The 26,330-nt window shown below is 42.5% G+C and overlaps 1 protein-coding gene across 2 annotated transcripts in view; it reads right to left on the reverse strand.

Annotated features, from left to right (window-relative positions):
* Positions 1–447: 447 nt before the first annotated feature.
* Positions 448–26,330, reverse strand: part of abl1 (c-abl oncogene 1, non-receptor tyrosine kinase) — a 41,793-nt gene continuing 15,910 nt past the window's right edge. Inside the window, exons 1-11 of one of the 2 annotated variants that reach the window (XM_080420109.1) lie at positions 20,651–21,389; positions 14,262–14,426; positions 11,284–11,579; positions 8,534–8,806; positions 8,031–8,115; positions 7,367–7,544; positions 6,163–6,347; positions 5,453–5,605; positions 5,086–5,175; positions 4,774–4,902; positions 448–4,364 (exon numbers count right to left, since the gene is read on the reverse strand). In XM_080420109.1, coding sequence (XP_080276235.1) covers positions 2,713–4,364; positions 4,774–4,902; positions 5,086–5,175; positions 5,453–5,605; positions 6,163–6,347; positions 7,367–7,544; positions 8,031–8,115; positions 8,534–8,806; positions 11,284–11,579; positions 14,262–14,426; positions 20,651–20,888 — 3,444 coding nt within the window. In that variant the 5' untranslated portion in view covers positions 20,889–21,389 and the 3' untranslated portion in view covers positions 448–2,712. Of the gene's footprint in view, positions 4,365–4,773; positions 4,903–5,085; positions 5,176–5,452; positions 5,606–6,162; positions 6,348–7,366; positions 7,545–8,030; positions 8,116–8,533; positions 8,807–11,283; positions 11,580–14,261; positions 14,427–20,650; positions 21,390–26,330 lie in introns of those variants that run through there. The other variant, XM_080420110.1, reaches the window with a different exon arrangement.

Raw genomic sequence — 26,330 nt, forward strand, 5'->3', positions numbered from 1 at the left:
ACTAGCCCCACTCACAAACCCATTAAGGATTTTTTCCTGTCTTACGCAAGGTTTTCATACCAACAAATAACAGCAAAGGAAATTACAGACTCTATGAAAGCCCTGTAGAACAAAATCAATAGGACTTAACCTGAAATTTGGCTAGCTTCGTTAAACATAAGCGCTGCTGACCTTTCTTGCATACCATTTCAGTATTGAAATACAATTTCAGACGATTGTCAATAATGTAACCGAGATATGTATAAGTGGTTACCAAACCCACTGTCTGACCCATTTATGACACTACTCTGAGGAACTGCACGTTTTTAGTGTGTGACAATTAAGTTGTGGGAATGCTTCTTCACACCAGCAAACAAAGACATGTACAACTGGGCCATGGCTGGCCTCACTATCACCAATAGTAAGAGTCATCAAAAGAAAACAAAAAACACACGCACACACACACACCAAAGGCTCAGTAATATATTTCAAGTAGCACAATTGCTTTGTATTTTATTGCAACAAAAATTGCACCAAGGCTAGAGTGAGGAACAAAGACAAAAAGAAATTATGTATTTACAAAAAAAATAGTAAAAAGAAAACAAAAGGCACAACTTTCTACAAAATAAGTGAAAAGGCTCGGATGCAAAAGAGAAGTAGTGGCATGATTGGTAAGGGGGAAGAGATTAAAAAGACGAAGCATGAGCCAACATTGACAGTACCATGTTATGTTGAAATCAAGGCAGCTTGTGGTCGACTTGTGTCCTCAGGCATCGCAGTCAGACAGGGCACATGGGGCGTGGGGTACAGCACAAATACTGTCAAATAATATATTGTTCCCACAAGAGATACAGAAGTGTGTACAAGGAACATATACAGTGGAATTTTGATTTGTTTTTGTTTTTTACAGTTTATAATGGTCAGCTTGGTTAAAATCTTGTAAGACAGCAAGTGACAGGTATCATCCACACAGTTACATTTAAGTCCAGTGTTTCCCCCAGGTTTTTTATTTTGTGATTTTTTTTTGCTGGGGTGTAAAAGACCTTTGAAACAGCATTTGAACCATGACACCAAAATCCCAATTGAGAGCAACACATACTAAGCTCTCTCTAGAAGCCTGTTCAGTGGTAGGGGAAACACTGTGAATTCAGTCCGATTTCTCTCGACAGAACCAACAGTGTGTGAGAGAGAGAGAGAGAGAGAGAAAGAGTGTGTGTGTGTGTGTGTGTGTGTGTGTGTGTGTGTGTGTGTGTGTGTGTGTGTGTGTGTGTGTGTTAAGGCAAAGATGCTACTGATGGCTTTTGTGACTGGTGTGTGTACTGTAGATAATGTTGAATAAAAGTCATAAAAACAAGGTAAGCACTCACTCTGAGGACAGCAGAAAAAAACAACAACATTCAGATCCGTTGAGTCCCTGACACTGCACCCTGGGGTTCCCCCTCCAGTGTAGACTGGAGACAGTGGTGTTTGGTTTACAGATCAGATGATTCAGTCCAACGAGACAGACAGATTAACAAGGCTACCGTTAAAAAGCCACATTGTTGCACTTCTTAACCACTTCCAACCTGGCAACCCTATTTTGGGTACATCATAGGTGAACACTTTTCAAAACATTTCAAAAATAGCAAAAATAGTAGATCTACAAACTCATAACGTTTCGTGACACGTTGTGAGCTTGTAGATCGGCTATTTTAGTGTGATACCAGAAGTATAAAGTAAGGGCGTCGTAAGTGGTTAAGGTGGCAACTTTTCTTTTATAAAACCTAGTACTACCGATAGTGTTTAAGGCACTATTATTTATTGCCAACATGTGCTGAGAAGTAAAAAGTGTTCAATCCATCTAGTAGGCTTGCATCCATCATTCCTTTATGGCACATAATTGCAAATACTGCAATACACATTCATTCAGACTAAATACTGACACACAGGCACTCGTCTCCACAGGCACTCGTTACCATCATTCATATATATCACACAATCTGCAGAGGAGTCACAATGCATTGACAAGAAATAAATGGTACAAGCAAAGGTGATGTGGCTAGTGTGACATTAGGCTATACACACATTGTGTGATTCCAGAAGCTCCCTAAATCTTACAGGTTGAAAGGCAAAGTATGAGATTAGATATTTTAATGTTAGAGCTAAAGGCATCCTAAAACATAGCGAGGTTTAGGGTTGTTTTTGCACATTGTCAATGGCAACAATGCCAAATGTAACACACTGACAGTAGAAATGAATGTGAAAGTGTTTTAACTAGTAGTGTCATCGTAGAGGATAAACAACTAAAAACATAAGACATGATCATTTCAAAAAATGATTGGTGAAAAGTCATGTTGATGCAGAATTGGCCCCAGGCCTCTCAGTAAGGCCACTAGACATCATGTCCATTCATAGTTAACGTTTTTTCAATATTCAACTCAGTTTGAAAACGTCTGGAGAAAGATTCCTTTGATTCCACGCACAGTAACCACAGGCTTTAGAGAAAGATTCCTTTGATTCCACGCACAGTAACCACAGGCTTTAGCGTTTTGAAGTGTACTACAAAGTGTAAATCTACAACACTCTGCTGTAACACTGCCATGCTCTACCATCTACTCTCCAGCGACATCAGCATGGACCATATTATAATCATAACAACCATGGTTCATGCAGTTACCCAGAGAGATGGATAGTAGCATACAGTTATGCATCAGTTCAAGTTTCCTCTCTTGTAAGGTCGAGGGGTCTGCGGTGCTACCTCTGAACAATGTCGCTGATCTCTTTGACAGAGCAAAGAAGTTTGCTGAAGTCCTGCTGGGCGCTGGCGCCCCCAGTGGCACCTGGGCAGATCTGCAACTCACGCAGGCTGCTCTCAAGCTTGTTGATGGCCTCACGGAAGGCAAACTTGTTCCTCATTTGCTGAATGGACTCCACATAGCTGATGCAGTATTTTGATAGGTTCTTGCCAGCCTCCAGTACGGCACTGTGGCTGCCCGTCTGCTCAGAGTTGCGACCGATGGCGGCGCGAAGCAGCTCTGTGCCCTCTAGCACCATCTCCCGTGTCACAGCCGAGTTGGGCGTGCGTTCGGCCGGCTGGCGGGGTGCCGTTTTGCGGAGGGAACGTCGGGTATTCATGAGGGGGATGAAGGCAGTGGGGGAGGTCTGGTCGCCCGCTGAAGAGAGGGAGGAGAAGCCACCCATGCTCTGGCTGGAGGTGAAGGTGGACACTGAGGTGGAGGAGGCAGAGGTCTTTAATGGTTGAGGTTTGGAGCTTGAGCCCAGAGGCAGCTTCTTAGAGGCTTGGTCACAGAGAACAGTTGGGTGGTGAGGTTCAGTTGGAAGGACCTTGGCTTTGGTGTCTGAGGGAGAGGGCAACTCATGAGTGGGGCTACGGGAGTTTTTGCCGGATTTGGCATTGGAGGGTGGGGGTGGAGGAGGGGCTGGCTTGGGCTTCTGGAACCTTCCTCTCTCCCTTGTGGACGAGGAGTCCGTGTTGTGTCTGTTTCGGCGAGCCCTGCACTCATCCGCGGCTGCACCCAGAGCTGCACCCAGACCAGGCTTAAGGAGCTCAGCCTGTAGAGCACTGGTTCTGGAGTTGTCCAGCATTTGGCCACCTGGTCTCCTGACCAGCTTGGGTGTTAAGGCTTGGGGACTGGAGCCTGGACTGGGTTCAGTGACTTTAAACACTTCATCTGGTGTATCCTCTACCTTCTTAGGCAGACGTGGTGGGGGCGTGAGGGTTCCCAGTCTAGGGGTGTTCTCCCCTTTCTCACTGGCCCGTTTACGCGGGAGTGCCGGCTTGCCCCCAAAGGTTCCCGAGTCAAAATGCCGCTGACCAAGGTCTCTGGGAAGGGTGACAGACTTCCACTCAGTGCCCTGTGAGCCAGGAGGCATGCTAGAGGCGGAGGAGGACCGTAGGAAACGCTTGGAGTTGGACACTAGCTCCTCCTCACTGGGCGGAGTGGTAGCCGTCTTAACCCCCTGACCAGGCGCCGCAGGCGCTCCTTTTTTCCTGGGAAAAAGTGGACCGGGGAAGGTGGGTGCCCCATTGGCGATGCCTCCTGCCCCATTGTTATTTGCACCAAGGAACTTTAAAGAGTTTAAAGAGTCATTTAACGCTACCGATGCACCATTGTTGAAGCCATCCATGTCTCTGTGCTCCGGGTTTAAGCCCCTCCTCTCCAGGGTGCCGTCCATCTCTCTGAAGGAAGAGCTACGCTTTGGTGGGGCCGGGGCGTTCTTCTTCTTCTTCTTAATGAGGTTGAGGAAGCTGCTGCCTCGGGTCTTGTCCTTATCTTGACCTTTAGGTAGCAAGCGGTCGTCTTCACTCGGGCTGCTGTCGAGAAGAGGCCGCTCTTTCCTGGGTAGCATGGGTGATGATACGGCCCCCTCTGGCTCCACGGGGTCTTGGGGGTGCACAGAAAATACAGGGAACAATCAATGAGTCAGTGACAGGAAAGAGTTTTTTTTTTTTAAAACACACTGATTAACAAGAAATGAATGAGACGATACAATGATGCTACATGCCAGGTATAAGCATACTGTAGGTCAATTTGTTTACTTTGCGTTGTGACCTTGACCGTGTAATGGTATTTTGGGGCAAAGAAATTAATAGCGCAGGTTCTGAGACCCAACCCCCAAGTTTTATCTAAATCGGATTAGAACTGTCAGTTATCGCTGTGACAGACACACAGAGACGGGGTGTGTTGACAATACACCCCGTCTGTGTGTGTCTGTCACAGACACAAACATAAACATAGACACAAACATAGAAAACAGGTCTACTCTGGTCTGGTGTATGTATGCAGGTCTCACCAGGACTGTCTCCGTCTCGGTTGTCCATGTTCCGGCGTCCAGGTCTGGTCTTGGTGGGAAGCTCTGGAGCCTGCTGGATAGGTCCCAGAAAAAGCTTCTTCCCTTTCTTCCCAAGCTCCTTTTCCACCTCTGCATACAGACATAACAGCAAAAGTGAAACATTGCTACTTTCTGACAACATGGGAGTGTGTGAGTTGAGCTGAGCAAAAACCAATGTCATAATGATACTTGTATTATATAGCAAATGTTTATCATCTCGGAGTGCTGGAGCTACAATATTGACTCCATACACGAAAGAAAGTAAGTACTGACCATCAGAGATACTGGACTCTTGAAACATGGTCTCAAAGGCCTGATGGGTCTCAGCAAAAGACGGACGCTCTGCAGGGTTCCACTTCCAACCTGGTATGAACACCAAAACACCATCATCAGTCTGTACATCAATCCTCCAGCTGACGTTGAGAAGTATATCTAATTGCAAATCTCTTCTATTTTTCTTACTGACATTTATTTATTTTGTTAGCTTTTATGTTTTCCTTGTTGTGGGTTAGCAGTAGCAGATAGATACTGAAAATAGAAACCTTCCCCTCTGTGAACTATCACTAGAGTCCTACGGCATCTTATTTTGATCTTATCAATCAAGTGGATATAGAGATGATTTATGATTTCTTCAACTCACAGGCCCTCATGAGTTCATAGACCTTCTCAGGGCAGCCTTCTGGCCGGTCCATACGATAGTCTTTCTCCAGCAGCTCATAGACTTGGGACAGGTCGATGCCAGGGTAAGGAGACATGCCGTAGGTAGCAATCTCCCAAAGCAGCACACCAAATGCTGGAGATGTCAAAAAGACTTAGTTAGAGGTTTAACTTCACAAGTTTACACAACACAATAATGAATGACAGTGACATTAACCAATTGTAATGGCATTGTAAAATGGATTTATGCAAATTTAAGAAAACACCATAGCGGAGGGGATTTTGTGCCATGTTTTCCAAGACATAATTCATTTATCTTCTGCAGGAAGCAATATGAAAGGGACTTCTCTGCTGACAAAGACAAACTAGGCATATCTATATATTGTCGCTGTCGGGTAGAATACTCAGGTCCAAAACCGATTTTTCTAGAATTGGAACAAAGAACCTGTGTTCTAATGGATCCAATGTAGTCATTAGTCACATGCTCTTGTTCATACATTTCATTGGTTATATATATTTATAAAACACAGATTTATTTTTGCATTACACTGTCATACGACAAAGTATAAACAGGGCAATCATTTTATGAAAAAACATAAAAGGGGGAAATACAAGGTCTCTGGCAGACAGCGACGATATATACATTAAAGTTTGTACGTGATGGCTGCTATAAGTGAGATTCAGCATGCTCACCCCAGACATCTGACTTAATAGAAAACTTGTTATAGGCCAGACTTTCTGGAGCAGTCCATTTGATGGGGAACTTGGCTCCAGCGTGGGCTGTGTAGGTGTCTCCAGTCATCAGTCTGCTCAGACCAAAGTCAGCTACCTTCACCAGGTGGTTCTCCCCTACCAGACAATTGCGAGCGGCCAAGTCCCTGGAGCAGAGATGACATACAGCAGAATCCAGTTATTTAAGGACATAATGTGCAATTCAGATTATTTTTTGTCATGATCCACCATGTTTTCATGCGACAAATTAATCATTGTGTTTTGAGATTATGCTAGGTCAAATAGATAATAGAGTTATAATAAAATAAAATATGGTTCAATGGGTGGGTGTATGGTGTAGCGTCAATAATCAATAGTGTTTTATCACAACATCCATTGTAGAGTTAGCATTCCACTTGTGTTGTGTGTAGAGCAGAGTAATGGGCTGAGTCTCGACAGGCTTGACAATTTGGACGAAGATTGGCAAATATAAAAAGACATAAATCATCATTGCCTCTAGAGAGGACCTCATTAAACATGCCAGAACAAACACTAGCTATCTTGCAACACAGCCTTGACTATGATACATTTCAGTATGTCTGTGTGACAAAAGATGGCTTTCTGTCTGTGAGCTGTGAGAAAAGGAGCTGGACAGAATGGAGAGAAAGAGGGAGTATGGAAGGAGGGACAGGTAAAGAGAAGAACGGCATTGGCTACAATGTGGAATCGGATCTCGGATTTCATGTGGCCAGCCTGTGAAATCAGCCTGTGAAGTCATTTATGACATCAGTCGACTATGACACATCTTGGACAAGGTTTCAGCCCAATCAGAGCTGACCATTGACATCCAATATAAAATGTATGAAAGTTACATGCATACAAAAGAAAAATGAGTGGAGGAACTGCGGACAGTGTGTTTAAAGTTTGGCATGATTGGTCCCGCGGTTTGTGAGATCACACACACACACACACACACACACACACACACAGTTAAGTGCCTGAACAGGAGGCCAGGGCCTCAACAGCTACAGCATCAAGCTTTGGGAAGTAAGAGCACTTGTGTAGTATATCATTAATAAAGTGGCGATTAAGTATAAAATAAGGCCTTGGAACCCCCCAAAAAACAATTTCTTGCTTTTTGAACATGGGCCAAAGTAAAGTCAGACACTGCTGTAGTTCCGCATACCTGTGAATGAAGTTCTTCCTCTCCAAGTATTCCATGGCAGAGGAGATCTGCGTTGCCATGTAGAGAAGCACCACTGCGTTGACTTCCTCTCTGTTGCACTCCCTCAGATAGTCGAGCAGGTTGCCATGCGTCATGAACTCTGTGATGATGTAGAACGGTGGCTCTCGCGTGCACACCCCTAGCAAAAAACACAATACACAACGCTAGAGTCACATTCTGTAGTCTCTCAAGACAGACTGCTGGGGCTCACACAATTTTCAAATGATTCCGCCCAACAATGTGTACATCGGAGAGTGCCAAAATGCAAAGAAAATAAAGCAGAAGTGTGTCCCCCACCACTTCATTTCGCATTTGCAGTCATGTAAATAAAGCCTACAGTAAATCAAACTAGTCAAAGCCTATCGACTTTAAGGCTTAGCAGAAATGTAAATGCAAACACATATTTTTAAATATGATATCTTAAAATACATGATCATGAACACAGCGTCATAATTGGTAACCCCACCCTTCCGGTCTGAACGGCGAAGAGTTGTCTGCCTTGAGAGACTAGGCATACCGTAATGCCTCACCTTTATTGATGAAATACACCCAATGCATAGATTTCAGTGCTGATAAAGGCATTTCGAGGGAGTAAGTCATGTGATGGACGGGGTGGCTAACATACCCAGTAGCTGAACCAGGTTAGGGTGTTTAATCTCTTTCATGACAGCAGCCTCTTTGAGAAACTCCTCCACTTCCATCGTGTCCTCCTTAACAGAATGAAAGAAGAGCACAGAGTCAACTGCAGTCCAAGTGTCTCCCACAAGATAAGTTGCCAGCAGTTGCATCGCTGCACCATCAGGTGGCGGTATAATGAAAACCACACAGCCAAGCAAGCAAGCAAGCATTAAACCTACTGTACAGGCGCACACACACACACACACACACACACACACTTTTAGATTTAAGCTATATACTATATAGCAACATATGTTTTTCAGAAACCTGGCATTTTTTGAATCGGCCTCAGGTCAAAACTGGCAAGGGTTGCAACAGTTAATCGAGCTAAATGATTCCATTCATATCCTATAAAATGTTTTACCAAAAATAGCAGATCTACAAAACTTTCGATTAATCGAAAAAGTAATCACTTAGAAGATAATCGACAGTTGCTGCTCTACTCCATACCTTAAGTGTCTTGACAGCCACTGTTAGACTGTACTTCTTCCAGACGCCCTCGTAAACTTCCCCGTACTGGCCCCCTCCCAGCTTGTGCTTCATGGTGATGTCGGTGCGCTCCATCTCCCATTTGTCGTAGTTGGGCGACACGCCATAGATGGTGGGCTTATTGCGCTTAGGAGCTGGATAGTGTAGAGTGGTGATGAGTCCATCGGCCACCGTGGAGTGGTGATGCACCAGCTCTGCCAGCGTGTTGAAACGGCTCTCTGATGACACATACAGCTGGAGGAAATATACATGACCTTTGATGAGTCCATGTCTTATTAGAAATGTCACACGTTTTAATAACTGATTTGACAAGCACAGCAGATTACCCTCTGTTTGACTCTCGACTATAAATAGCCAGGAGATGTCTCTGTCTATCTAACTTTAATAGCTAATTACAATGACCTTAAGTCAGCTCATCTGCACTTGCTAAGTTTGAGTTTGTGTCTGTAGTCAAAGTTCACATATGAAAATAGCATTCATTCTAGTTTGTGAATTAGAACTAAACAATGCAGATACCGTATACGCTCGTATCTCTCAAATCTAGTGATTTTTCAAAAGGGTTAAAACTGCAATCCGTAACTTTCATGTCCTACCGGGGATTTGAACCTGGGTGCAGAATCTACATGTGTCAAAAGAAGAGCAGGGAGACCAACTCCAACCACCACAGTTGTGTTTAATTTATATTGTTTTAACATACTCTACCATACAGATTGGTTCAAATAACACAGTGGTTCTCTTACAAGGACCCCATAACTCTGAGAGCGTGAAAATGGAACCAAATGGACCAATAAGGGTCCATTTGGCTTCCTTTGCACAGAGTTAAAGACCTGTAAGGATCCATTTGGAACCCCCTCAAGGACCCCCGGGGGTCCCTGGACCCCACTTTGAGAACCACTGATTATCATTGTTATTCACACATAATAGTTATGGATTGCAGCTTTAAGAATTCAAAAGTTACTTTTAGATTATTTCTAATACGGTGCTTGCCATTTCAGTGCTAGTCTTATTTTACAGACTGAATATTTTCTTATTAGGATCACAGATCCCTCACAAGGCAGAATGAGCATGAGAAAGGCATTTGTCAGGCCGTTTGTTGCATGGGGGGATATTGGTCAGGACTGACTGGACAGTCTTTTCCATTGTCCAGGTCTTACATAACACCCTCAATTACTCATTCTCCACTCTGCTCCATGCATAGCCTGCTTCACACTGAACACATACAGGTCATTTTGTCACTCATGAAAGGGCTCTTTAGCAGTACAGAAAGAGTTACTTTGACTGTAAGGGGAGAAAAAAATCTAAAGAGGATTTTATTGATCTATCATAATCCAAAACTCTTACGCTAACTAACCCTCATGGGCACTTTAGCCACTTACCAAACTATAAACTACAAAAATTGCATATCTACAAGCTCAGAACGAGCCATGATGCGACTTGGGTTTTTTGATCTGCCATTTTCATCGCTTATAATGAGGCCCATTCTGCTCCTGTTGGTTTCATCGACAAGGGGCTTGAGTAATCACAGTTATTGTTAATCACCCAGTCAGTGTGGTAGTGAGTTGGGGAGGTTCATGGGTGAGAACTGGAAGTGCTGAACACAGGAGAGGTAGTACTGACTGAAAAAGTCAGACATACCAGACTCCTGACAATGGAAATCTGTAGGCAACAGTACTGTAATACGCTGTGAGGTCTGTGTCATCATACGTCGCTGCGTGATGTATGTGTGTGTGTGTGTGTGTGTGTGTGTGTGTGTGTGTGTGTCTGTCTGTTTCTTCAGGCATGTGTCAGCATTACGCTGAGGAAGGCCGGTGGGCCGAAACGTCTGTTGTATGAGCTGCTGCTGGGGGGATAAGACTTGTGAGTGCTGGTATTCCTTTCTATGAAAATGTGTCAGCATTAACCACGTTTAACATGGCTTCCCTCTTTAGGGCATGGCATTATAGGTGAAACGTTTCCAAAATGTAAATCTTTCCCCACAATTTCATTTTCTTATTTTTCCAAAATGTACAAAAAGTATATAGGCTGAAGTGGTCAAGTGTGCGTGTGTCTGCCCGCCTTTCTGTGTGTGTCTGTGTTTTCATGCATACGTGTCTGTGTAGATGGCCTGAGTCAATATCAGTGTCAGCGTCGGGGCTCGCCTTCTGGTCTGGCCTTGTGTCTACTGGCCATTATGTGCAGGATAGTAGTGGTTAGCGGCATTCCTGTCATGCCTGTCGTTCCTTAAGCCATCTCACGTCTCTACAGTACAGATACAGCAATGACACAGCCAGGTCGGCAGCTCTAAGCAGACAGTGACATGGCCTGGCCTGGTGAGGGGGAGGGGGGGGGTCAACTTTTTATTGGATTTCTTTGTGAATCTTACGTTGTACCACCATCTATAAATTAGACGTTATGCAGTCAGTGTGTAGTTGTGTTTATGAAAGTGCAAGCTCGAGTCAGGGATGTTATTGTAACGTTTGGGGACTTTGTAGCACTCTAACCAAATCCAGACCTGTGCTTCAATTTGTTAAAGGAAAAAAATATAAGCTTTTTCCACAGAGGGGGTAAAGTAGTGTTAGTTTAGGTGGTGGAGAGCTCTGCTATAGGCATCTGTCTGTTAGTTCTGGAAAAGGCTTAAAAAAGGTCCACGTTGGACCCCACGTTGAGAACCGGTGGTGTAGACAATTGCACTTCCACACCATCTGTTACTCTCCTGACACCCCGATGCCTACCTTGCTATCAGAAGCCGTGTTAATTCTGTAGTGGTAGACCCTCCCCTCATAGCGCAGGGAGATGGACCTCTGGCCGGGACTGCTCTCACTCTCGCGGACCAGGAAGCTTCCGTTGATGCCGGAGCTGAGCAGATACTCGGCTGCGTTGCGCGACACAGGTCCATGGTACCAACTGTGCTTCTCTAGGCTGTTGACAGGGGTGATGTAGTTGGAGGGCACCCAACCCTGGCCATTCTTGGTCTGTGCCTCACACCATTCGCCGTTGTGGTTGTATCCCAGCACACGTAGCTTCTCTCCTGGTTTGGGAATACGATGGGACAAAGCATTAGACTGATAATAGGGCAGTGAGAATGTGGTTTACAGTGATTTTAGAATAGCTAAGGGGCCGGACTAAAACCCCAACGGCGTTTTAGAGTCACTGTAAACCATGGAATCGCAGGGCTAATTGCTTTTATAAAACAGTTACCACATACAGTATGGATACATCATAGATATAATTATTCAATTTTCTTTTATTTATTCATTACAATTTCTCTACCAGAATAATTTCTACAAGAGAGTAGTCCCTGACTGCCTGCACAAACAAGGAAGTTGCTATGCCAAATGCATGGAAGGTCCCAAAAGGCGAATATTGTAAAGACACGGTTGGCACAGTAATAGTTATACATGCGGTCAAAGGTGTGTAGAGCATTTTCCAACGGCTTCAGCCAGCCGGACCGAAAATATCCTTTAGTATAACCATCTCATCACACTGGTTGAGTGTTATTTCTAGCTGCTAGGACCTAGACAAAGTATTTCTACAACTAGTAGTGAGAAGCATCCAAATGCTTTGTTTTGATGAGGTGGACATAAAATTGCCACTGTAAAGGAATCTAACCACATGAACCCTAGCATCCCTATTCTGGGGGCGAACGTTCTGCTAGAATAGCAGATCGACAAGCTCACAAAGTATCGCATTGCGACATGTTGTGACCTTGCAGATCAGCTAATTTCAGTGAAGAAATTCGGAGCAGAGGGAAGAAAAAGGAGGGGGCCTAGTATAGACCCCCAGGGGACTCCGGTCAACAAAGTATATAGGGTTTAAGTGGTTATGGCCAAAGCGCTCAGTGTGTTTTTTAAGTCAGACATTGCAGGAATCCACTGTATCTAATGTCATGTTTACTCAGATTGGGGACGCTGGCTGGGGCTTTTGTTTTCCACTGGTCATGGTGTCAGCTAGGCCCACTGACATCACTGCTTGTGTGTGAGGTTGGTTTAGATTGGATACGACACCATGGCACCATAATGTGTTCCGGACACATCAGCGGAGTTAATAAGTAATAGGCGTAGTCCTGTTTGAAATATACTGACATACCGCAAAATAAACAAATAATCAGCTAGTATTAATTAATAAATATCTGTGAACAGGCATAAGTACTTACTAAAATGTAATGCAACTAATAAAGTAAGTTTTTTTTTTGCAGCACAAAGAAAATAGCATTTCGGCATACTGTATATATAATTAATAATGGCAAAATAATTATGAATTGTAATCATGATCCAGTCTTATATTGTAATATTCGCCAGCTCTGCAGTAATGGCACTGGAAATAAAAAAAATTAAATGCATAATTGCTTTGAAGACTGCATTTCCTTGCTTATTCCAGAGTATGTGTGCTCTCCTTCCTTCCTCTGTTTGTCTGTGTGCTCTCTCTGCAGTGTTGTTTTCCAGTTGCTTCAGTGGAAAGAACTCATGTGTGAGCCCATGGTCAGGAAGTGAGAGTCACAGAGGCAGTGATAAACGGGGGATGCGACAGGACGGAAAGCAAATATGTGGATTTCCAATCAGGCTCGTCATGCTTATAAACACCTGCAACAAATCCCATCTCAACCGAAGGCTAGCGCCAGACCGATGCTAATCCCCATTTTAGGGAGTCTTAGACCACTGATTACCGTTTTGAAAAAACAATAATGTTTTGGAAGAAAAAATTGAGGGGGGGGGAATCTTGATCTATTTGAAAATCTTAATTTTGATTAAAATTTGAAAACATTTAACTTGTACAAAAAAAAATAAACAAATTACTTGATGGATAAAAAAACGAAAAGATAATAAAAAAAAACGAAAAGGTCATTTAACTTATTTACGTATAATAGAATGAACACGTAAATATAGAATACCCACAAAGTTAACTTATTTGATTCAACAAATTAAGCCCTAGACAAATTGACATTGACATGAACAATGCAAAACCATATTTTAACTCTGTCAACATTGATACTGTATATCTTCACCTCTTCGGACACCAGAGAAGTCTTTTTAGCAAATGCAAACATCATTACATCTTACACTTAGGGCATCATAACAAGTCGTCCCAACGGTTACTATAATTTGCAATAGCTTTCATCTTGCCCTTTCTGAGCAAAGACAAGCTAGGCCTACATAAACTATAACTTATATGCTGCTGCTGAGACCAAACTAGGGATTGGGCATAGTTCTGTAAACATGTACACTTGGGAGTGGTAGGGGTTAAACGCGGTAAATCGTAACATGTTATATTTATACAAATTAACATTACAGTGCATATCATGACCAACTGACATCAGCACTTGACTGCAGCGAACGAAGCCAACCACCTCATTACAGACAAAGCGCCTACAAGGTGAACAGAATCCAAATAAAGCTTAAACAGTCATCGTCTTTCTGGAAATGTTTTCCACTGCCTTGTGATTTCCTAGATGTCTCATTATCAGCTGTGGTTTCAGATCAAAGCCTTTCGTTCATTTGAAAAGACAAGCCATTAAAACCCAAAGTGAAAAGTACTGGTGGAGAGCATCCAAATAAAGTTAAAACAGTCACCTGTCTTTCTGGAAATGTTTTCCACTGCCTAGCGAAGATGTTTTTTTTTTGTTCTGCCCTTCAAGTAGTTTTTTTTGTTTTACATCTGCCCTTCACATTTGTCAGTTAAGTCTAGTCAAAACACATATCCTTAAAGGACAAACCTTTTGTGATGCTGAGGGTGTTGTCACCGCTGGCCACAAAGTCGTAGAGGGCAACAAAGAGGTTGGGGTCATTCTCACTGGGACCAGCCAACAGATTCTCTTTAGAGTTCCAGCGGGCTGCTTCTGTCAGACCTTGGGGTTCAAAGTCTGGTCTCTGGAGAGCTTCTGAAACATAAAGAGAGCAACAACACATCAGTATAACAGACCAACATATACAGCACACTAAAATCTGCAAACACATGACAATGGAGAAAAGCGAATAACATGAAGCATGGTTGATGGGATAAATGTGAAATTTGTGGATATAAATTAGTGATATGCAATAGTCAGCAATTTGGTATGCTTTTATGTGACACATTGATATGCAGTATTGATTTTACCATTCCATATAGCATAGATGTTGCTAAACCAAATTGATTCAACAATAGCCTCCCCTAGGGTAATGTAGTCCTCATATTTACATCCCCCCAGGAAAGGTAACGTCACACAGTCAACAACAATCAATGCTGCTTTACTTCAATTCGTCAGCACAGCGGCAGGGATCCCTCCTATCAGAGAAATGACTGACTCCAAAACTTTAATAAAAGGGCAATTTAATAACTGAGCATCCACCTGGCCATGCCCCCACGATGTCTGCTTTTCATTTCCTGCACTATCCCCTCGTTTCCAGTTCTACACTGCAGTCACAATTATACCCTTATAAGAGAGCGGCAAAACCTGACTCATTTGAACTGTAGGAAGGCTTTAAACATCTCTGCAATCTTCGCAAGAAGATCTGTGTAGAACAGACCTACTGGACATGCTGTGACACCGTTTGTTTTTCTTACATTCTCATCCACTTGTATTTTTCCTGAGTAATTTACCTGCTTGAATATGTACGCATCTGTGATTTGTTTCGTTTTCTCTTTTGTTTTGTGATATTTTAACACAATCGTGTCCATTCACTTAAAATTAAAATAAATATGGTGAGTATACAATACAAGAAAAGGGAGTGAAGGATAATTAATTTAGGATAGTGGCTCTCACTTTTAAATCATTTTCATGTCAAGGAACCCCAAATTGATATGCATTATTAGGTCATGGACCCCCATTTGAAAATACCTTGTGCCAGGTACCCCACAAGAGAAGATTGTTCAGAATTCTGTCTAAATGTAGGTGGGGAGATAACAGTGGTGAGTGTGAAATCTATGATCTGAATAGTCAATCTTATACATTCCGTCGCTGGGCTAACTTCTACTCTATAAAATTGCGAAATTAAACTGTTCCTTATTTTGCTTACCCCCTGGAACCCCCTCAAGGACCCTACTTGGACAACCACTAACTTAGGAAAACAAAGGTCTGACCAGAAGCTCGATTGTGTGCCCTGCTCAGCTGTTGTCACACATGTAACTGGGGCACCTTACATCTTCACCCCAACGGCTGGGGATTCCCACCCCCGTGAGTATGACATAAAAGCAAAAATGGCTGCCATGTCAACATGGTTAATACGGTCAATACTAAACACTGACACCTCTTCAGCTGTAACAACAGTCTAGAGAACAGGTCTTCAAAAGGGTGTTGTATTGTTTCTAGAGGATGTTAAAGTAGAAAGGGATATCTGACTGAGGGTACAAATAAGATCAGCACTTCATTAATTAATACACAAAAAAAAACTAAAATACCTTAAATATTAACTGAAGATAACAAAAGCACTCTTGTCATCTTGACTACAGCTCCAAAAACGCCAGCAAAACCACCACTGATTATACTGCAACCCTATAGGGTCGTTAATAGTTTGGAATATAATGACCGCTGAGACAAATGGGTAGGACAGAGAAATAGAATGAAGAAAAAGCGAGAGTGAAAAAAGAGTGCTAGGCTAGAGAAATACAGACTGATGGACAATTACGTGCAAGAGGCATCTGGTGACCTGCTGAGGTCTGGGGGTCTGGGACAATGAGCTGCTATCCATCTGTTTCACAACATTCATGAGCAATGTCAACCCTTACGCAACATGACACCTACATTGAGAGGACACAATTCCATGGCTTAACTTGAAGGCTTAGGATTTGTCAAATGAGGCATTTGGTGATAATGTCATTTTAGTGTTAAACTATCAGACCTATGGAGTAAAAATACCACTGCGCTATCATCCATGATCTATCATATCATCCACCACTCAAATTCCGTCTGACAAAATGACTATGCCTACTGAATGTGTCCTGGGCAAGGTTATACGTCTTCTTTTTTCAGTTTAGTTTATTTTCAGATAGTTTCACAAATATGTTTGCCAGCTTCGGTTTAGTTTTTGCATAAAAAAAAGTTTTGAAAAGTTCAGAGTGTATGGTTTAATTTGTCATGGGCAAGTCCAGAATGTTTGACTGTACAACTCAGGGAATTCACACACACAGTTTTGTGCGTGAATTCGCAAAGTTGGTCTGTTCAGTTCTGTCCGCTCTCTCTTAGCTATGTGCGCTGTGCGTTGAAAGGTCAGCGGCCGGGGGGGGTCAAAATATAATTTGTTTGAACTTTGAGTGCAGTGGCAGACAGTGGCGATGCGCAGCGCTCACCACGACACCAGGGCTCAACGAGTCTGGCAAGCGGCCGGCAAGCCACTCTCAATCGATACCAATAGCACAGTCTCCCTATGCTCGTCCTGTGAAAGCCCTGTAAGTGATGAAAAGTGCGTTGCCTAAATGTAATCCGTACACGTAAATCACACAAACACAAATACACTTTCACATGCACAGATCCACTGTAGGGATGGGCAATATTATCGATTTCGCGATATATCACGATTCACGATATTTTATTTCACGATACTGTATCGATACTCCAGGTCGTCATATCATATATACCCAAGTATCGTGATACGTATCGTATCGTGAGATTCTTGCCAATACCCATCCCTAATCCACTGAGGAAGCATACACTGCCCCAACATGTATAAGGCCTACTATCAGCAACGGAACATGGTTTCTCCCGTCTTGAAAAACAAAAAGGTGCATTTAATTATTTATTTTTGAGCGGTGTAGCCGCTCCTATAAGTGGGTTTGGGACCGTCGTGAAAAGACCGACGTGAAAATTTGTCTTTCGCTGTACTGTGATTGGCTGACTCTATTCACACCCTTTGCTCAGTACTGTGATTGGCTAGCGAGACGGATGATGACGCATAATAACCTATAAATAGCACCACGCACTTAAGTGAGCTTCCATCACTGTGATGACCTTAAATAACACCACTCACTTCGCACTGGGTGTGATTTGTATTATTATAACTCCATTTCCCATGTATTTGCCATCATTCTGAAGGATGCGAAGGAAATGATTAGCACAACTGCCTTCTACGAGGACTGAATAAATATTTCCGGGCTGAATAGTATCCGATTATGGACTTCATCTTGAAAAGAAATGCATGTTAATACATTTTGTATGCATGTGTGTTATGTACATGATTTACATTACTGAGGGGACTCTGATAAGAGTATAGGCTAAACCTCAGAAAAACAAATGAGTATTGTACAATAGCATAATTTGTTGTCTAGGGGCTGGTTCCATAACCAATTTAGACCTGAGGCCGATTCTAAAAAGCCTTCTAAATCCTGACCCAAGTTTTCTGAAAAACTTCAAATATTTATTCAAAAATTAAAAAAAAAAAAATGTTGCTATATACTGTACATAGCAACAAGAACCCCAAAAGGGGTTCCCATCTTGAAAGGTATCGTTACAAAAATGGGATAAACATGGATTAAATTGAACCTTTCAGGTAGTTAGGTAATGGTATCACCAAATGTCACTTCTTCTAGGATAAGGATTAATCTTTGCCCATGAACTAGCCAGATTCAGCCTACGGTTAACTGCGATAAAGACTGACTTTCTCAAAGGATTACATTTCAACCCATAGTTACATGAGCATGGGAACAACCGTTTTCTTTTCCTGGATATTGAGACTAGACAAAGAAAGAGAAACTGACAAGGATGTGATTCAAGCAAGAAAACAAATGGCCTAACAGCAGTGATTTTTTCCCCCTTCAAATTAAAGCAGCAAATCCATGAGTTTAATGTCCTACATGGGATTTGAACCCGCGTTTCCCACGTGGGAGACCAAAATACTCTACTGCTCTTCCAAGATGGAATCCCAGCTTGGTCAGGGGAGTTATTGCACTTCTGAGCTTCAGGCAGGGATACCTGTCAACCAGTAGGTGCCTTACCAGACACCAGGGTCTACATATTTCTCAATAGAAGAGAAGGGAGACCACCTACCACCACTACAGATGTGCTTGTTATATTGTATTAGCATTCTCCTCCATAAAGATTAAAATAAGTTCTGGATTGCAGCTTCAACACAAGGAAAAGATAAAACTAGTTAAGTAGCACTGTGCAAGATAAGAGAACTCAAGATAAGTTAGGATAAGAAAACAACAAGGATAAGAAAACAACAAGGACAGATAATGTGAGAGGGAGTAGGTTAGTCATAATGTGTAATAATGAATCAAAACGTATCAACACAGTAAAAGGCAAAGCCCCAGTGTTTGAAATCAGAGTGTAAAATTGGACACAGTCCATTTTGGTGCTTTATTAAACACTACACAAACACCACAAATGAACCCCGAGGCTTTTACTCAGCGCATGGCGCGTGCGTTCAGTTGCACTTGAGACCCCCACCACACATGTCCATTTTACTGACCACAAATACCACAGCTCTTTGTGAGATGGTCAGAGTACACTGGCACATGTACTACTGAATAGGAGCACACTCGCACGTTTAAGAATTAACTTATGCTCAGGCTAAACAGTGCTGCCACGACATGTTGCTCAACAAAACATTACACATTTTCTCAAGAAAAAGTTTTAAAAAACGTTTCAAGGTGGAAAATGCGTCATTTTTGTCAGTGGCACTCAAAAGTGATTAAATGAGTGGAATTCTTGAAGCTCTCGCGGAACTATGACGGCATCGCTGTGCGTAATAGGAGAGCACTTAAAAACTCTCACCACAACATACCGATATGTGATAAAGAATGTCATGTGTCCAGTGTAACCAAGTCATTTCAACGACCGCCATAATCCAATTCACACAACTCCACATCCTGAGGGGGGTAAAGGATACCCTCCTGGTTGGATACTTTTATTGCATCACCTGGGTGGGAGGAGGTGGTGGAGAACAACACAGAGAGCTCGAACCAGGCCTTAGATCTTGAGGCCCTAAAATGCAGATTGAAGACTGGGGAAGTGTTGGAAATACCAGGGCTGAGACTGACAAGCTACTGAATCTGGGAGAAGTGTTAACAGCCCCTCTGGTGGAAGACCATGATTATAGTCGTTAGATTAGAGTTAAGAGAGAAAAAGTTCTTTGCTCTTTAATTTGTTCATATGGTGATTGAAGGGAGTTGGGAGAACCCCAGAATTCTCTCTATTAAGGCTTACTAACTGAACTGTTTTGATCATTTCTGTTAGATTTCCTTTGTTGCCCCAAGGTTTAATCTACAAAAATAAAAAAATAATAACTTCAGAACCATGCATTTGACCACTTGAGCCTCATCGTTTACTTTGTCTTACGAGGGCGTTCAAAAAAATAGCAGATCTACAAGCCATCTACGAGTTGAGCATTATAGATCTTCTCTTTTTGCCCAAAATAGGGAGGCCATGTTGAAAGTGGTTTATCAGTGTTATTCACTTTACTGGGGAGTGTTGCATGGCTTTTTGCTCCATTAAATCATTTGGTTGCACAATCTCTGGCACAGAGCGGACTTCACTGACTATTCCATTACTCTGTTCATTACATCCAAATGTAATGCACCCTGCTTTTCGTCGATTTGCATTAATCTTTCATTCAGACAAGGCAAATCCAATTAGCCCACTTTGCTTTGAGTAAAAAAGATCCTACGCCAACCTGAAGTAATGGAAAATAAGTCAACTGTAGCCTGCACACCAACGAAAAGGAATTTAAAGCATATAGGTTTACATTATGTTGCAACTGCATTATGCATAGAAGCAATGAGCAGGACGGAATAGGGGGAAAAGATCAGAAAGCTACAGAAAAGGTTGCAGACCGAGGTTAGAGCCCACTCTCCCCATAAACAAACGTTAAATGGGACATGGCTGGGAATCAGATTTCCTTGTATTCTCTTCTCCCTCTTTTTTTTCCACTTCTCCTCTCTGCAGCTAGCCAGTGTGTCTGGCCTCCCTCACCCTCCCCTGCACTCTCTACAGCTTTCTAACCCCCTGCCCCTCCTCCACACACACACACACACACACACACACACTTTCCAGAGCTAACGGACAGCCAAGGCTCCAGTAGAGAAAACGTGTCTAATATAGCGCGTTCCTAATATTCTTTTCCTTTACCATAGACTTTAATGAACACCACCACCCTATGAACGTACAGAGGAGCCTTCCCAAAACATTCTTACCTTCCAAGTAGCAGCTGGATGAGGATGAGAGGCCTTTTTTAGATTTACACCCCACCAATTTCAGGCAAATCTCCAACATTTTCATTTGTTGTTTTTCCCACTTCCCACCTAAAAATGTGCTCCTTTTTGAAAATCGGATGTCACTCGGATGTCCCCTTTCTGCTAGTGGTAATAAAGAAAAAACTTCTAAAGCGCAAAAGGACAGAAAACCGATGAAAAAGACATAGTACAAAGACATCAAGGGTGCTTATATGCTTTCTTCTCAGATTCTTCCAGCTGTTGTAACCCCAGTTTCTCCAGTCTTCTTCCAAATAGAAAAGTGCACTCCGCTCTACCCAACAAAAGTCTACAAACTTTTTCCTCCCAGGTGCTCCATCTTGTTTTTCCCTTTAGTCCTTTGCTAGCTCCGCTTCAAAAAAGATCAGAATCAACCCAATAGTGCATCCATTCAATCTAAAAAGTGTGCCGGACATGCAGATGTGTCAGTGGAGTGGGCAGCGTTGCCGTCCAAACACTGCCATTCCTCTCTCCTGTCCCCTGTGTGAGTGAGCGTGTGTCCAAAGCAAAGCAGAGGGACTTGCTTCATGCTACAAGCTGCCAACAAAGGCCCTCTTTCAGGCACAGCCTGCTGTGCTGAATGACATCAGCTGGCCAGGCCCCTCCTACCTTCCCTAGCAAACACACGCGAGAGAGAGAGAGAGGAAAGAACCACCACCACACACTTGATAATAAGAACACAAACAAAACCACACCAGCATGCAAAGCTCATGCCAACCAAAGTGATGAAAGCTCATGAGATCCAACTGTAAACAAATTCAGACTTCGAAAAGAACTGGGGAGAAAAAATTCCCTTGTTCTTGTGTTTGCGAATCACAAGATGATTACAAGAAGCCCCTCCTCCCACATATCAACCCACAACCCCCCCCCCCTTTTCTCTGCCTTTCCTCTCCCTCTCTCTCCTTCCAAGCCATGCTCTTTCCCTTTCCTTAAGTCTAAAATGTTTACAGGACAAAGAATGAGTTCTGGAAGCTGGACCGGCTTTTTAAACACAGTTGAAACTTGGGAGCACAGAGCTGATAACAGGGAGGAAAGCATAGCCTTCACCTTTCTTCCATCCAAACTTAAAAGCACTGCTCAAACAACTGCCTGCCATGCGTTGTCTCAACTGGAGGTGAATTGTGAAATGTATGTTTGAAGTGATCATAATGAAGACATTTGTCTTCAGGGAAACATGCATAGCCATGTGTTTTTGGAAAAGGAACAGTTGTTTGGCCATTTCTGGAGGGAACAAAGAATCCTTGGCAGAAGCCAGGGGCTCTTGCGACATGACTGCACTATCTTCTGCCTTTTCTCAGCTGTCGTCAAGCATGCCTCTACGCAACTCATGACAGGTTGAGTGGTTCGGCCATACTGGTGCAGGAAACGTGCCAAGCAAGAAAAAAGGTGCAAATGTGAATGTTAGATGGTCTCCGAGTGTTGGCTGTGGAGGCCAACACGGTGGCTGCCACTGCAGCTATGAAAGAACACCCCTTGAAGACTACTCTTCTCTGAGCCCAAAGGCTTTTATGACCTTTGCTAAATGTATAATTCCTTTTCCATCTGATAACAGATGATGGATTCCGTATGATTACAATCATCAAAATCCACAGCTTGTCCATATTGCTCATACTTGTTCAATTGAATGTTGAAAATTATATTTAGTGTCTTTAAGCCTGATCTCTATGCTTCCTGCTTTGAACCTGGACTATTACAAGCCCCATCGGATAACAGGCGGAACTTTTAAATGTTGAATACCTTCTTTAATTTAGTGACAAATTATGGTCTTTAATTAGATTTAATTAGAATTTAAGTACTGTATGGAGCACCATAGCAATTATAAGAGAAAAAAGGGGGGCTCCACGGAGCGCATATCTTGACCGGGCTGGGTTGCCTACCAACGGCTGTGTACGCTATGGGTTGTGTGTTGTTTAGAGGCCCCTCAACATCAGATTTACATTTGGGGTTGATCGGATGAGGCATTTATGATTTTATTTGAAATAGGCCCCTTCCGCCCCTTTTTCAAGCCAATTATAGCCAAATGGAACAGAATATGAAACATTTATATGATACATGTTTATCACATGACTCTAAAGATAAGGTTTGTGTGAGTTTTGGACCAAATCTGTAGGAGTAGTAAGTGTTTTTTATAATGCCATGAAAACTGAATATCCCCCACACTGGCCGCAGGATCAATAACAGTCTATATGTTTTTAAATAAAATGAAAAATAACGGAAAATATAGTTAGGTTAGGTCAAGTCCAGCGGTTTGCAAGATTAGTATCTGCGAACAGACACACACACACGTGGACGTGGGGCGAAAGCCTAATCTCCGCCTCACGGCCATCCAGCCTGGTGGAGATAACTGCCTGTAGAATGGATGGACCCAATAGAAATGGCCCCGGACGATGAAAACAAAAAGGGCCCTTGAACATCATGAGTCTATCACCGCACTGTATGTACGTACACAACTTACTGCTGGGTGTGGGGACTGATGATGTAATTAAGCTTTTAACATCATTATAAATGCCACAAAGTCTTACTAGCTTTAAAGGGATTGTTGGCAACATTAAGCCTAAATTAGAAAAATATGTCTATATATATATTTTGCATTTTTTCCCCTATATCAGCCACTATATAATGATGCTGGGGTGTTTTCCTGCATTGAAACAGTCCTCTTTCTGAAATCCGTATTTCCCTACTGTTTATGTTTGTGTCGGGCCGTAAATTAACGCACGCATGTGCGCATCCGTGCGCGTCCGTGTCCGTGTGAACTTTTTACTTTCGGTTTGAAAACGCTCTCAAACTTCGTTTTTGAGGCACATAATTTACTTAGATAGAATTTAGTTGTTTAACTTCATATATGTGGTCAATTTGTCATGAAAGAGCCTATTTAAAAATAAAAATTCAGAGAACCGGCAGGGGCGGGCAGTTCCGCGAATTGTATCCGAATAAAGGAACCTATATTCGGCATGGCCCGTTTAGAAGTCCCCTTAACTCTACAGAACTCCTCCCTGCGTCACCCCCTGGTGGTCGGGGAAACGAACTGCTGGAGTTTTTTTCTTTGTTTATCTCTGAATCGCCTACAATCCCTTTAAAGGACGACTTCACCCATTTTCAACCTCTCTTCATATAATTGGTCCTCACTAATGCTCATTATTATAATATGGTAGCTTTTTTTGTCTACCACGTCTGTGTCTCAGAGGAGTGCTGTGGACAGTTCAGAAACCCACCTACCAGTGACATCATCGATGGGGAATCCAAGCTAATAGAAACTGCACGCTTTCTATTCCTGGAAAAGTTAGCATGCTATAATGGAAGCCATTGTTCTCTTAATAAAAATCGAAAAATAAATGTTGAAATCTTGTTTGAAAAAAAAAGAAAAAAATCCTGCCTAATGATGATGTCACTGATGTCACAGATGGTTGAAAATGGATAGGTTGAAAATGCTCCAAGTCACATGACACCAGGGCCTACCTCATGACATAACCACGTTACATGAAAAGCATTGATTGAGTTACTGTGTGTATATATATGTATATGTATATGTATATGTGTGTGTGTGTGTATATATATATATATATATATATATATATATATATATATATATATATATATATATATATATATATATATATATATATATATATATATATATATATATATATATATATATATATATATATTATAACTGGAGGAGGCACCAGCGCATAGTCCACCGGAAGTACACCCCCGTCCCGGGTTTGGTCATCAGCTTGATGACAACAATAGAGCGTGCGCATTACAAACTACCTCCAATGAGCGAGCTCATGCGTCGAGCATAATAGTCATTGTGTGGGCCTAAGCTTGCAATACCAGAGCTGACCACTTGCCGACTTTTGTTTCAAAAATCTCTCCCGGTCCTGGAGGCACATGACCCTGCAGGCCCTACGTCATGACATCTTCACTAATCTCATGATATCAGGCCCTACCTACTAACCCTGGGCGATAGTTAACTATCACGATATTTGTACCAAATACCTTGTGTGATAATATTGTGTTGTGACGATAATGTCTTTTTTTTTTTTTTTTGCCGGACTACAAGCATGACGCGCAATGCATTGGATCTTGTGGATGGGCTATAGAAAATGTAACACGTTTTAAAAGTATAAAATAAACCTGTATGCCATATCACAATATTACGACATCCAAAATCCCAGACGATATCTAGTCTCATATCACAATATTGATCTAATAGATGGATTCTGTATAGCCCAGCCCTACTACTCCTACATCATCACTGCAGTAGTGGCATGACAATCATGTTTATCATCATGCCACTAATGCACATACTGGAGCTACCAGCTACAACTTCAACTAGGACTTTGCTGTGCAATCAAGGCGAAATGCACTCGCTTCCTTGTGCTCCAAGAAAGCCCCATTAACAATACCACAGTCACACAGCTCTGGGGAAATGAGGAGATGAAGGGAAGACGGACTATAAAAACCAAGGAGGAGGAAGAAAAAAAAAAAGGTTGCAGATGGAGAAACATGAAGCACATTGTTTGGCAGTGAGCTCATAGGAGAATCACTCGCTGGCGTTTTATAATCCGGTCTCTCTTGGTATGTTAACAGTTAGCTGACGTACACACACCCACGGGATGGTTTCTGGGCCTTTTCCACTTTTGTGCCCCCTCTTGCTTAGAACCAGACCGCCAGAGTTTTGGGTTCGATGCCGATCCCGATTTTGGAGGGTCCTATCCTAGACCACGATTATTGACGTTTTGACTGACATTTTATCAAAAAGTGCAATAGCTTCAAAATCTTAGATTTGATTGAAGTTTCTATTTGAGAATATTTAACTTCTAAGCAAGCAATGAAATAAAAATAAACAAATTACATTTTGATAATAAAAACAAAACTCCATATTTGGGCAAGATTGAAGTCATCAACATGACGTCTGAGATCCACAGGGAAGCCACGCTGTTATTATTAGACACTGTCTTGTTACAATTAACACTGAAGACTTTTACTGTGTTACTGTTCCATGATTCAGAATTCTTTACCACTGCGAGCGCACACACACACACACACACACACACACACACACACACACGTAATGAACCTTCTGGGGGGGATCCCACAAAATCAGCTAGCTAACCGGCATCCCCCAGCAGTCTATACTTAATATCTTTTTTCCCTCTACACCAAAGCTCTTCACTGAAAAATTTGATCTTGTAAATATCCTATATATATTCATTGAACGTTCATCCCCAGAATAGGGACCGCTAGGGTTCATGACACTACAGCCCATATCAAAACAACTGGTGACTGCTCAGTTTCACACTCCATTACAATATACAGCCACACACATTCCTCCTCGGTTTACACACACACACACACACACACACACACACACACACACACACAGTGTCTCATGTGCATCAGGAGATGAAATCAGACTCTTGTCTAACAATGTCAAAAATGTCAGACAACTGACACTTGGCATCCGTCCTGTCCCTCTATGTCCGAACGCAAGTTATTGTACTTAAAACCAGGCAGCCTTCTAATTACAGGGGGCATGGGAGGGGAGAGTAGAGGACTGGGCACTGTGCAAGCGCATGTGTTTGCATATAAGTGTGTGTGGTTGTTTACTCAGAAGCCC

The sequence above is a fragment of the Gymnoscopelus braueri genome (genome assembly GCF_963280865.1).
Source record: "Gymnoscopelus braueri genome assembly, chromosome: 22".
Taxonomy (NCBI): domain Eukaryota; kingdom Metazoa; phylum Chordata; class Actinopteri; order Myctophiformes; family Myctophidae; genus Gymnoscopelus; species Gymnoscopelus braueri.